Source organism: Phocoena sinus, chromosome 20 (assembly GCF_008692025.1).
Source record: "Phocoena sinus isolate mPhoSin1 chromosome 20, mPhoSin1.pri, whole genome shotgun sequence".
Lineage (NCBI taxonomy): Eukaryota > Metazoa > Chordata > Mammalia > Artiodactyla > Phocoenidae > Phocoena > Phocoena sinus.
In genome coordinates this window covers 20361124-20375274 of record NC_045782.1, presented here as the reverse complement: position 1 = coordinate 20375274, position 14151 = coordinate 20361124, and the positions used below count along the sequence as shown (strand labels likewise).

Below are 14151 nucleotides of genomic sequence, written 5' to 3'. Positions count from 1 at the left end.
TCCTATGTACCATCTGAGAAGACAGGCAATCCACAAACACATGTATGTTGGGTGGTGATAACCACTATAAGGAAAATAAAGCATCTTCCCACCCTGACCCAACCATCATTCTACTTTCTCTGGGGGCGGTTTCTTTGTTCATTCACGTTCTCTCTTCAGGCTGAGCAATGTCAAGAACTCGCTAGATCCCCTGGTTCTCTCAAGTTTCCAATGTGCTCGACATGCTTATCCTGAGCCTGGATCACCACCATCGTCCTCTCTGCGCTTTCTCTCCATTTCCACTCCAGAGGATAACTGACTTTAAAAAAAAAAGGGGGTGGGGGTTTCAAACAAACCTATTGCAAATTCATGCTGCTTCCTTTATTTATTTCTTAATTAATTTTTTGGGGGGGCCGCTCCACAAGGCTTGCGGGATCTTAGTTCCCTGACCAGGGATCGAACCCACAGCCTCGGCAGTGAAAGTGACGCCTGGACCGCCAGGGAATTCCCCATGCTGCCTCATTTAAACGAGGGTTTTCCCTATTCCTTTCTTGCCAATTACTCTGCCACTTCAGCTGGTTGTTCCTAGCATTTCTCACAATGTAACAATGAAAACAGCACGAGCTTTGACGTCCAACAGACTCTTGATGTACTTGAGGAGTCCCTGAAACTACTACCTTAGATAAAGGGAACAATTTCTTCATCTGTAAAATGGGAACAAATGATAGTAGTACACACATCATAGGCTGCTGTAAGGTTTCAGTGAGACAACGCATCTGAAATGCCAGGCTCAGTGCCAGGCACATGACCAGGACCCGACAGCCCTCCTTCCATCTCATCTCAGACCCTAACTCCACCCCACCGTCTCCACCACCGACAGCACTGAGGCCACGTGGCCCCGAGTTCCTCCTACTCGCCACTTCAGTCTCCATCATGGACTGAACCTTTCAGCCTACGTATAAAAGGAGAGGCACCCCTGCCCACCGAGCCACAGCCTCCTGGCCTGCAGGAGCCTCTCTGGTTGAGTTCTCAGTGACTGGGGTAGCCAAGCAAACCACAACAAAGCTTGGCTACGTGCCCACCTTCCCCGCACTGCACTGAGGTATAGGCAAAATACAACCTACAAGGCAAAATGCCAATTCTCCATCGTCTTACAGTTACAAAGGGGTGGCTGGTCAACACTTTGAGCTGCAGAAATTCTGACATGCTGACTGTCTTCTGGGAGAAAGCTTGAGAGTCAAAGACCTATGTTTGAATCCTGGCTCTGCCATTTAACAACCAGGTGATCTTGGGGCGCTACTTAAGTAGAGGGGAAAGAATGAGTATTTTAATGTCTCCAATGCTGTCAGGAACTTGACAGTTTCCTTTTTACCTGTTAAACTTTAAGCCTTAGTTTCTCATATGTAAAGTGGGAGTGTAGGGACCCTAAAACCTACATCATAGAGTTACTGTGAGGATTAAATGAAACAAAAACTCTATAAATTGCTTAAAATAGTCTCTGGCATACAGAAGGTGGTTTAGAAAGTATTTTTTCCTCTCAAATTTCTCATTATCATCATTTAAACGTCACATTCTAGGCTGCAAACCTCTCATTCTGCAGAAGAAGACAGATGCAGCAGTTCTCCAGGTCAGGGCTCACCTTCGGCCCCAGGCGTGCTTACCACAGGCAGAGGGATGGCCCTCACCCGTACACCATGGCCCAGCCAGTGATTTTACCTCCTGCTCACTAATCTGGAAAACACGGCTACCATGCATTTCAAATGAACTGGCAACAGTAAATAAGCTCCAGTCTTCATCTTGTTAGGGTCCTGACGTACCTGAGATGTCCTTGACACTGTTTTCAATAAAAAGAACAAGTTCACCTGCAGCCAGGCTTTTTATGACGGCAGCTAATGAAGGAAATAACAGCAAGTGCCTGCTGCACCCCAAGCATCGCACCGGGCACCCTTCGCAGCTTAGCACATTTTATTCCCACAACATTGCGAGATGTTGACTTGGGTACAATTATTATATCCCTACTTCATAGACGGAGAAGATGAATCTCAAGACAGGTTAAGCCATACAGCTAGGAAGTTGCCTAGCTGCTATCAGAATTCAGATCTAGCTGGCTCCAAATCTACGCCAAGATGTGTTGCTTTTGCTTGGTTAGTTTTAATACCTTTGTGAAAGGACAGGTCTGGGTTGCCAGCTTTGCACAGGCAAAGGCCAGGGGCAGGCACCATGGAAGGGTCAGCAGACTTGCCTGAGGGCCTGAGGCTACAGCGGCCTAGCAGGCCGAGAGGTCGACACTCACCTTCCTGGCCATGCTTGCGAAGTGGGCCCCGCAGGCCTTGCAGTTTGGTTCCGAGCCCGTGGGGGAAGGGAAGGAGCTGTACCCAGGGTTGGAATAGGCCTGCGTCCTGGCTCCCTGGGGTGGTGGGGCCTCCTCAGGCTGTCCATCCAGGCAGAACCAGTTGCAGCAGGTTGCCCACATGATAAAATCTGGCACGAGGGAGAAGGGGGGAAAGGTCAGAGTTAAGACACAGCTTGACGGCGTCCCCATTCCTGAGGGCACAGGTGAGCAGCGACATCGGTCCACACCTCCCATCACAGTCAAGGTGAGGATGGGCTTTCGGGGGCCACCGGACTTCCTACTGCCTCCTGCACCACACCCGCTGCCGTTACAGGAAAGGTGCGCACAGACGCCTGATCTGCAGGACAGACCGGCACAGGCAGCAGAGCTGGCACGCTACCTTTGAAAGGTTGCTGATGCCTGTTTGGGTTTAATCTGAGAGCTTTACTTCAAATAAAATCTTTTGTCTTAGCAATTACAAGTGGCCTAACAGCCATTTTATCCAGGAACGTGAACTTGCCCCTAGAGCTCAGACAGATAGAGCTCTATCATACACACGTGTACAGTTCCACACTCACATTGACCATGGGGCAGAAGGATCATTACTTCCTTTATTTAGATGAGGCAACCCAGGCTCAAAGGAATCAAGGTCCACAACTAATATATACAGAACGGAGATTCCGAAAACCCAGCTCTTCTGACCCTAAACCTAATGTTCTCTTCCCTATACTACGTTGCCCCCTGGCTTCCCCTCCCACCAGCCAGCAGAACTTACATACAGCTCTTACATTTGTACGTCCAACCCTACATCAACGTCTACCACGGCACCTGTAATAGCTATGCTTTTTTTCTACCACTAAACCATACATTCCTTGAGGGCAGGGACCACTTCTTATTCATGTCTGTTCTGTACTCAGCAGTGTCGTGCACACAGCAGATGCTCCACAAATGTTTGCTTCCTTGCTGAATCAGTGCCTCTGCGGGCTTATTAAGAAGTTTTGGGTTATTACTTCCATTTTACATATCAAATACAGGAATTAGGGGCTGGGGGGTTGATGATTTTTTGAGATCACAGAACAAAGAGGATCCAATCTCTCAAATGTCAGAATAAACTAAACATTGCAAGGGGGTCCACTAAAATGCCAAGCGCTGCTTTAATAAAGTAAAATGTGCTTTTCTCAGTAGACCAAGGTAGTCAGGATGGAAACTGTAAGCCTGAACTCTGCTTACAGAGATAACAAATGAAACATGTCATGTTTTAACAATCAGTTCACACAAAAGAATCGTACTTTCTGCTCTGCCTTCTGACTCACTGAAAGTGCCTTTGTTAGATAAGAGTTCAAAGACGTAGTAAGCTGGAAGGAACTAAGACACCAACAGGTTCCACCTTGGTTATTTTTTAGAGGAAAAGAAAGAGGCCCAGCAAGAGGAAGGAACTTCCTGGTTCACCCAGCTATAACCTTCGGCCTCGTGATTACTCCAGGGCCTTTTCGGCTTCCCAACACCACCTCCAATAATACATGCATTCACTTTTGCAGGCATGTCCGATTAATACCTGTCTCACCCGGTGGCCTATGACCCCCATGAGAGCAGGGACCATGATAGTCATACAGTGCCCAGCAGATGGGTGGCTCAACAAGTACTACTGAATGAATGAATCACATACAATATTTAAAGATTAACTAACCACACATTCGTTCCATTTCCTTCACATCAAAAACATTTCTCTCTGACTCACTATGACTTGTCTGAAGATTCTCAATTCCCAGAAAACAGGGACTTAATCTGCCTTACGAATTCACAAGGAATAATGAAGCCCAGAGCAGTAAAATAACTGAGTTATTTGTTGGCAAGAGACTGCAGGCAACAGCAGAGTAGTAGTCCTCCGAAAGAGGAAGTTTGTAACTCTTTAAATCACCTGTTGATGGAAGCATCTGAAACAGTGTGTAATAATACAAAGATCAGAGGATCTGGAATCTGAAGATCTGGGCTGTTACCTACCTCTAACAAGTCATAGCCTTTCTGTACTTCATTTTTCTCATCTGAGATTCTCCAGGCTGTAGAGCACTAAATAAACCTTAGTTGTTGCTACTAGCATTATAACAATGCTTTCACTGCAATTTTTCTGAGACAGCACAGGTAAAAAGTAAACCTAGAGATTTCACAACTACCATTTGGCTTCCTGGGCTTGTCCCAAACGTGGACAGATAGATCTTTGACAGAATCAGCAGGATACATCAATTAACTGAATGAGGTCAGGGGAAGGGGAACAGCAGAGCAGCCTTGAGACAAAGCTGTGGGTGGTTCACTAACCTGTCAAATCCTCCACTCATTCATGCGTGCAGCCCTTAGAGGAGCCAATGCCTTGCTGTGTCTCCAGTGCTAGGTGAGTATAGTTGATTACCTAAGTTCATGGTCTAGTAGGGGAACTAGAAATGTAAAACCAAAAATTGAAATTTCAGGGTGATCAGTGCTTTAACGGAGGTTTGTGCAGTGTAAGGGGGGGTTACAAAGATGGGAACAATGATCAGCTCCTCAGGGATGGAGGAGTGACCAGGGAAGACATATCCTATTGAGACAGGCTGGGACCCTGAGACCCTTTGCTGCAATGCTTCACCCGGACAAACGTCTCCTGGAGCAACAAAATACAAATAAACTATAAGGTACTAAAAATAACTACGTGCATGCACTGGGGCAAATTATGGACAACAAGATACAAAAAGACCAAAAACCCAACTGCCACTTCTAAAGAGCCAGGAGCAAAGGCAGGGAGCAAAAGCAGGGCACTGTGCATGCCCCCTGCACACACCACCGCCAAAGGGGTGGGCAGAACACCCCAGCCAGCCCTCAAGTCTGACCCCTGGACCTGCTCCTATCCTCCTCCCATATAAGGAAACAGCTCGCACCCCTGCTCAGCAAGCGAGTGAGCAAGGGAACCTGCCGCTTGTTCTCGCTCCCCCTGCTGCAGCAGGGGCCCCAGGAAAGCCTTGCCTGAATTTCTCATCTGGCCTCTTATCCATTTCTATTCATAAAGGAGGCCGAGAACCCTGGTCAGTAACACTATTATGGACCAGAAAGTCAAGAGCAAAAAGACTTTTCAAGAAACAACCAAGAGCTGCACCAGGGCATTAAAGAAACTACAAAATGCTTGGTTGGGTCAAAGGTAAGGGTAGGGGTGGCTGAGAGCACAGCAAGTAAACAAGCAGCCATTTAAAAGAAAAACCTTGTATTCCATGGTAAGGAGTCTGGACTTTATCCTATAGGTAGTGGGACACAATGAACGGTTCAGGCAACCAGGTTTTGCGACCTTATTTGCATTTTAGCGTGGCCACTTACAGCAGTAAGCGGTGTGGAGGACAAATCCGAGAGGGGCAGGTTGGAAGAAAGATATGAGGACATGGGCAAAAGAGAAAGGGACAGCTAGATCTGTGACAAATTTAGCAGGATGTGGCAATGAACTGAAGAGGTGGGGGGAGGGGAGAGAAGACGCTGGCTCTCTGAGTTACACAACAGGAGAGAGAGTGGAATGGTTGACTGGGATAAAGCCTTCGGGAAGAGCATGTGTCTGTGTGTGAAATGGGGAGCGGGGGCAGGTTAAGATTGAGTTGAGTTTTGTACCTGACTTGTGGGATCTGCTGATGTATGCACAGCACCGTGTCAGCTGAAGATAAAGGTTTGTGGATCCTCGCCTACTGGAAAGTATGTACAGTCAGAGAGGGCCAGAAGGCTGGGTAGACAGTCCGGGTCAGAAGAGAAGCCAGCCTGGGAGAGCCCTCAGGAACGTATGATCCGAAGAGCAAGCAGAGGAGAACCAACCAGCACAGAGGAAGGAACAAAGCATGCTCAGAGGTGGGAGAACAGGAACAGTGTCTTGAATTTCAAAAAGAAATTTTCAACGTTGTTTAATGACCCAGAGAGGAGAACACGCGGAAGAATGAGACGGACCCAGTTTTAGGAAACTGTGAGTGTGCTCCATGCCCGAGCAGTTTAGGAAGAGACAAGCTGACCGGTAACCACAGGTTGGGAAGTGAATGAGAAGTGAGGACTTGCCAGACTTTAAGGATAAATCATTCCTTCTAGAAACTTTTGACAGCGAAGGGAAGAGAGAAGGCAGCAGAGGTCATGAAATAAGAGAAATGTAGACGTATTCATAGACCACAGAGGAAACCCCCCAAGACTAAGAGCTGAAAGAAGAAGGGAAGCTGGCAATGAATGATGGGAGCGACGACCAGGAGTGGGAAGAAAAGCGACCAAGTGATGAGACATGGGGATGGACTACGACCTCCTTCACCAGAGGGTGGAACAGAGGTGAAGACAGATGGAACCAAAGATAGGCTGACGGCATTAGCAGAGAGAGATGGAAGAATGAAATATTTAACCACAAAAAGAAAATAGACTTCTCTTCCACACAAGGGGAATCCACGTGTTGCAATTTTTTTCCCTAAGAGGTAAGGACTTTGTCACGGAATGGGTAGACCCACTCGGTAAGGCACCATCAGTCGGGAACTCTGGAAAGCCGGCCAGCTGTACCTTGTTTCATTTCATGTGCTTTTGCAAGCACTTGGGAAGCACCAGATGTGCTGGGCACTGGGGAGACCAAAAGTGAATTCCACAAGGTCCTTGCCCCCGGGGACTCTGGGCCCAGTCAGGCACGATATATACAGCTCAACTCAGCCCTCCTGGTACAGAAGCTAAGAAAACTTTTCCTTAGCTGGGAATCAAGATGACCTGTCTTCCTCAGCACTATTTCCATCCTCTAACTTTGGTTCTAAACTTAACTGCCTGCCTCCTCAGAACAGCTCTGAAAGAAACACCGTCAGCCTGTCGGAGTACCTGGCTACTCTTACAAGGACTTGGCTGTGTGGGAAGACTTGAAATTTGCCCCTTGGTTATTCCACCGGCCCCATGTATGGGTGGAGAATGCAGCCTCATCCTGGGGATGTGGGTGTGTGGGCAGGGGTCACTGGGGAAGAGTCTCCAGTGCTAAAAATACCTTAGACCTGCGCACCCTAACAGAACAGGGCCACTGAAGTCAGCAAACTAGGCTTCTACTCTTTGTGACATATATTTAACTACCAAAAGACACATTTCTTAATGTGGTCTTGCCAAACTGGAAAGCCCTAAGCCTAAATGAGAACTACATTCAGGGTTATTTCGGGAGTGAAAGCAAAGAGTTTGTCATTTTAACACTGCCGTACAAATAACACTCTTCTTTGGGGAGTATGTTGCATCCATCAGCCCTAAACAGAGACACACATGTGGCATCTATTACTTAAGGACTGAAAGTGGAACCAATTGTGGGATGTATAAAGAATTCTCCCTAGGTTGACAACCGTGAAAAACTTCCCTCTCTGATCTGCAAACCTCTTTCTGATCTGCAAAGAAAATTATCATCAAATCTTCGCCAAGGGCTTGAAAATTCCTTCGCCAATTCCCCTCACCCTCTTCAGAAAAGATGGGACTTGGCGATCTAATTTTCAAATACAGTCTGACTGCTCTCCTACTGCATTGGTTTGAAACCTGCCAGGCTCTCCTCTTCCAATTTGCCTAAAGGGTAAAGAAGATGGGAGATGTAGGGCTGGGGTGAACAAGAAAATGTACTATTCCCTGTGGAAGGACCTAGTGGTATGAGGCAAGGACGGCTAGCTCGCACATGGGGTTTTGTCAGCTTGATAAGTAAGCTGGTATTTCTTGGGAGACTGAACCCTGTTGAACAGGAAAATTACAGTGCTAAGAACAGGATAAGATAAGTGACCTATTCCAGGTAGGCTGAGTACAGCCATAGTTAGAGGCAAGAGGGCAGATACTGTGATTTCTCCCTATTAAGTCCTAGAATACTAAGTAATTTTAAAACAATCACTTCTCTACCTGTCCGCCTGCTCAAGACAAATGATTTTAAGTGGATCAGTGGTTGTCACGGACTTTCCCATGGAAGACAGAAGAAGGGTCAGAATGGACCCACGGAGTAAAAAGGTCGGAATGTCAGCATCTTAGTAAAATCTCTGAGTTTGCAATGCAACTCCAAAACCACCTTGCTAACCACCACCATCTAAGGCACTAAAGTTGAGGCCCCCAAGATTCTCATCCAATATGTTCTGATTTTAGTTAACTGTTCTGTGTGCCAAGCTACAGGCTTCACCCGGTTGCAGAGACAGCAACATCTTGGAATTAACATACTTATGGTGAACCTACCGTATAAGACATTACAAAAATCCTTTGGAAAAAACCTAATTAAAATGCCCCCAATCCTCAAAAAAGTACCTTTATGACATGACAAATCAGAAAATGGCTAGTTGCAAGCCTTACAGAATCATCTCCAGTTTATTGAGGGTGGTTTGCCTACTATCACTACTGTATTGCTGGAATTATCAAAAGCATCTATGCTGTTAAGAGTGGAAAGGAAAGTGTCCCACGTTCTGGAACATTAATACAGAATGGGCTTTGCTTCATCTTGTATATCATCCTTAAGAAGCAATTAAAGGATGACTTTGAAAGGAACTGCAATGCAATGGCTTTGAAAGGAAATGCTATGAAAAACCTATCAATATGGCTTAGCCATGCCTCTTTGAAATAATTGTACAATAATTACATATTCTGAGAAGTAAAGAAGAAAGTAGCCATACTCTGCTGGAAGAATGCTTCTTATCTGCCAGGCACTGAGCTAGGTACTACCTAGTGTTATCTCATGTGATTCTCACAACGATCTGGCAAGGCAGATTAGTTCTTCCCATTTTCAGGTAAGAAAACCAAGGTTCAGAGAAGTTAAGTAACTCACTAAAGGTCATGGCTAGAGGGCAGTAAAGCCAGAATTTGAATCTAAGTCGCTTAGACCCTGAAGCCTACACTCCGTAGGCCACAAGTAAAGTGTTCCCGATTCCACCAAAAAAAAAAAAAAATCAGTCTGTCTGCCCTGCAGCCTATTACCCTCTGAGCGTCTGCTTTCCACCTCTACTGGAGCTTTCCCATCAGCACAGAGACACTTTCCAGGACCTCCCAGACTTAAAAAACTCTTCCTTGTCATAATGCAAGTACAAATTACAATCACAATGTGTTTCCACCAAACACCCACTGGAATGGCTAAAATGGAAAAGACAGATACTAGCAAGTGTTGACAGGATTTTCTGCTGGCAAAAAATATGAACTGGCACAACCACTTTGTAAACACACACACACACACACACACACACCCCAGGGCTTTGCAATTCCACTTCCAGGTACATACCCAACAGAAATATGTTTCCCAAAAGAAGTATACAAGAATGTTTGCAGCAGTTCTATTGTAATAGCCCCAAGGTGGAAAAGAACCAAATGTCGATCCACAGTAGAATGGAGAAATAAAGGTATATTCATACAGCAATGAGAATAAACGAATACTGCTCCATGCAACGGTAAAGATGAATCTTATAATGCTGAGTGAAAGAAGATAGGCACAAAAGAATGCATACTAAATGATTCCATTTATATAAAATTCCAACACAAGAAGATTACTATATGGTGCTAGAAATCGCACAGGGGTTATCCTCCGACAGTAGACGGAAAGGGGCACAAGGGGGCTTCTGGTAATGTTCTGTTGCTTAATATGAGTGCTGGTTATTATAGATGTTTACTTTGTGAAAATTCATCAAACTGTACACTTAGAATTTGTACACTTCTCTAGTTTTATATATATATATATATTTTTTTTTTTTTTTTTGCTGCATTGGTCTTTGTTGCTGCACGCAGGCTTTCTCTAGTTGAGGCGAGCGGGGGCTACTCTTCGTTGAGGTGTGCGGGCTTCTCATTGCAGTGGCTTCTCTTGTTGCCGAGCACGGGCTCTAGGCGCGTGGGCTTCAGTAGTTGTGGCTCACAGGTTTAGTTGCTCCGCAAAATGTGGGATCTTCCCGGACCGGGTCTCGAACCTGTGTCCCCTGCATTGGCAGGCGGATTCCTAACCACTGCACCACCAGGGAAGTCTCTCTCTAGTTACATTTTAAAGTTTATAAAAAAAGTTTTTAAAGCACCTAATAAAATATTTGTAATTTGTAAAAAATAAAATAAAAAATAACAAAAACCCCCACAACATGTTGACTCCACACCCGCCACTCCTCAGTAAAGGTCCTTTTCTCTGCTCTCTACATCAAAATTTCTCCAAATATTCGACTGCACTTCCTCAACCTCTAATTCACTCTTCAACCTTTTCCAGTCTAGCCTGACTCAATCACTCTGCCTAATCTCTTCTTCGTAAGGTCACCAGGACTTCCAAGTGGCCAGGTCCGAGTGACACTCTCTAGCTTCATCTTCCTCAATCTCCCTCTCTCTCTCTCTCTCTCTCTCTCTCTCTCACTCTCAAGCTGAAGATTCGGCAGTGCCCATCTCCATCTCCCTTGCCCCCGACAGTGGTCTAGATCGCATCTCTCATCTATTACTCACGTTTCCCTCCTTAGGCCCTTTGAATTTGCTGTTTGTTCCTTCCGCCTGGACTCTTCTCCCCAGAATATCACATGCTTGGCTCCTTCTTGTCATTCACCTTCACTTTAAATTGTCACTTTCTAATCTCATGCCTAACACTTAGTACTAGCTGGTGTTACTTGCTTACTTGTTAACTGCCTTCCCTAACCTGAATTTAAAAATCCATAAGGGCAGGGACTCTGTGTACTATTGCATTTCCAGGGTCTCTCATAGCTTCTTGGACAAGAGAACTGCTTCCTAACTAGTTTCCCAGCTTCAGTTCTTGCCTCTCTCCAGTTCTTCCTCCACAATTCTTTCTTCCTTCCCTGACAAAAACACTTAAAGCTCTTTCATGGACTCCCATTACATTTGAGAATTAAAAATTCCCACTCCTTGGGGAGGGGGAAGGGTAAGCTGGGACGAAGTGAGAGAGTGGCATGGACATATATACACTACCAAACGTAAAATAGATAGCTAGTGGGAAGCAGCCGCATAGCACAGGGACATCAGCTCGGTGCTTTGTGACCACCTAGAGGGGTGGGATAGGGACGGTGGGAGGGAGACACAACAGGGAGGAGAGACAGGGATATATATATATATATATATATATATATATATATATATATATATATGTATAACTGATTCACTTTGTTATAAAGCAGAAACTAACACAACATGGTAAAGCAATTATACTCCAATAAAGATGTTAAAAAAAAAAATTCCCACTCCTTACACGGTTAAAAGACCCCACGTATGCTGCCAGCCCCGGCCCACTTCCCCAATTCACGTCCTGCTACTTTCCTGACCACTTACTAAGCTTCACGCCTTGTGAGCTTTCAGCTCTTCAAGGACACCAGGCTCCCTCCCGCCGCGGGGTCCCTGCACTTGCTCCCCTGCCGCTACTGCTCATTCTCATCCCCAGGCCTCTGCTCAAGCGTCACCTGTTTAGAGGAGTCCTCCCCAGTCACACACTCGCTCATTGCCCTTTCAGTTTCCTCTGGGAAAATGATCATAATCTGTAATTATATCTGTCTGTTTACAGTATAAACTCCAAGGGCAGGAACCTCATCTGTCTTCACTTTTCTATCCACATCATCTAGCACAGTGCCACTTCATAGCAGGCACCCAAATAATTTGTGGAATGAACAAGTCGAGGTCAGAGAAACAGTCCATATTTTATCAATACAGCCCATGAGGCAAGTACTAGTTATCTCTGCTTAGGGCCCAAAGCATTTTGCCAATATTTACAGTGACATAAAGTGACTACGAAAAAGTTCTTTATCTAAAACAAAGGTAGTGGGACTTCCCTGGTGGTCCAGTGGTTAAGAATCCGCCTGCCAATGCAGGGGACAGAAGTTCAAGCCCTGGTTCGGGAAGATCCCCCATGCCGTGGAGCAACTAAGCCCGTAAGCCACAACTACTGAGCCTGCGTGCCACAACTACTGAAGCCAGCACACCTAGAGCCCATGCTCCGCAACAAGAGAAGCCACCACAATGAGAAGCCCGCACACCGCAACAAAGAGTAGCCCCCCCCCCCCCGCGGCAACTAGAGAAAGCCCACGCGCAGCAACAAAGACCCAATGCAGCCATAAATAAATAAATAAATAAATAAAATTTTAAAAACAAAGGTAGCTAACCTTGGGCAGGCTACTTAAGCTTTCTGAGTCCGTTTCCTCACCTGTATAAGAAGGTAACACCTCCCCTGTTGGAAGGTTACTGTAGGGATGAGAAGTGCCTAACCTAACAAAGTGCCTAAACTACAGTAAATGCTCCATAAATAGCAAACCAAAATAAACTATCATTAAACTATACGTTAGAAGTCTAAAATGGCAACAGCTCAGCTGTTCAATAGCAACTATTGACTGGCAAGCCCAATGTCCCTCTCTCCCTCTGGTTGCGCAGAGCCCGAGTTTCCTACCATCCAAGGGACGGGGCTGGATAGGGACTATGACACAGCTGATCACATTACCCACACAATAAAGACACAGTCATTATCTGAAGAACTCACCTGAAGTTTAAAATCATCTCTCAACTTGGAAGGTTGCTTATTTTTTAAAAGAAGTTAGTCTGGAAAGAAACTCGAACTCCCTCAAAACTCTTTAATGTAAAACAGAATCTCAGAGTCGCAACTGGAATTTTCCAGGAAAGCTGCCTGAGGGGTCCACCTCAGAGGGGGAAGATTTAAAATGCTGGTGACAACACAATGAGCATAAAATAGGGTGATTATGGCATTTGTAAGTAAGGCAACTGCCAGAGTCAACCATACTACAGACGGGTCTCCCTTGCCAGGTGTGGGACAAGGAAGCATGTTCTCTGTGGTACTGAGATTATTTCTGAGATATTTATTTTAGAATGAAGAACTCAGAACACCTAAGTCACAGAGGAGACAAGTATATTGTGGAACTTTAGAAAACTTTAGAACCCCAAGGCCTGAATTAGAACAGCCCTGCTGGGGTAGTGTACAGGCTGGACATAAACAGGGGAGCTTTCTCAAGGCTGGAGCATTCCCAAAAGCTTTAAAGCCTAATGGATGTTTTCCATCCTCCAAGGCAGTCCTTTAGATGTGGGTAATGGATAATGTATCGTTCCTAGATAAGAATTTTCTTTTAGGGCTAAATTTTTAGAAAATGGAACAGTAAAAAAATATATATTAAAAACATAAAGTTTCCAAATATGTTTTACTTTGGTTTTTGATTTTGTCAGACTTGTCCTTAAATCCTGGCCCTAACAGTGAGTCACTGAAGGAGCTTAAGAAAGTTGCCTCTCTGAGCTTCACTGTAACAGGAAGACACTTAACCTGCATCCCCCAGGCTGCACACAGAGCTGGCGCTCAGTATGGAGAGAGCAGGCCTTACTGGGCTTTCCAGTTTTACATAAGGGGTGGAAGGCAGTACTAGACGTTCAGTAAACAGTAGGCACTAGACTAAGGCACGGGACCAATGAGGATCGAGTGTTTGCCTCTCTCCAGAGCCCCATTCACACTGAGACGTATGGGAAGACTTCAGAGACACCGGGGCCTGGCTCCTCTCTCATCCCATCCCTGCGTTACACTTCTGTACAAATGTTCAAAGCTTCGGGTGAGAGAGAGGATCTCCTGTGCTGGTATTTCAGGCACAGGCAAGGGGAAAACTGGGGGAGTTATTCAGACTCCGGGGTCCTGAAGCCCTTTCTCAGATGATCCTAGAAATTTTTATTTTTTAAGGAAAAAGCAAAAACACTACAAAACACCTAACATGTGCCAAGTGAGTTGTTACATGTCCATCTACTGTCTCGTTTAATACAGTAATGCTGCCCCCAAACTCAGAATTTAAATGGTTATTTTGTAAATGAAGAGGCTGGACCTCAAGAGGGTTGGGTAACCACAGCAGGGTCACACAACTAGAGGGTGATGGGATGTAAGTCCAGGTTCTTCA

General features: G+C 45.5%; 1 protein-coding gene across 15 annotated transcripts in view; it reads right to left on the bottom strand.

Moving 5' to 3' along the window:
- Nucleotides 1-14151, bottom strand: part of RFFL (ring finger and FYVE like domain containing E3 ubiquitin protein ligase) — a 70334-nt gene that overhangs the window by 17368 nt on the left and 38815 nt on the right. For 13 of the 15 annotated variants that reach the window (XM_032616679.1, XM_032616685.1, XM_032616682.1 and 10 more), the window contains one exon: nucleotides 2273-2460. In XM_032616679.1, the coding sequence (XP_032472570.1) occupies nucleotides 2273-2452 (180 nt within the window). In that variant the 5' untranslated portion in view covers nucleotides 2453-2460. Of the gene's footprint in view, nucleotides 1-2272; nucleotides 2461-14151 lie in introns of those variants that run through there. The other 2 variants (XM_032616686.1, XM_032616687.1) reach the window with 1 other exon arrangement.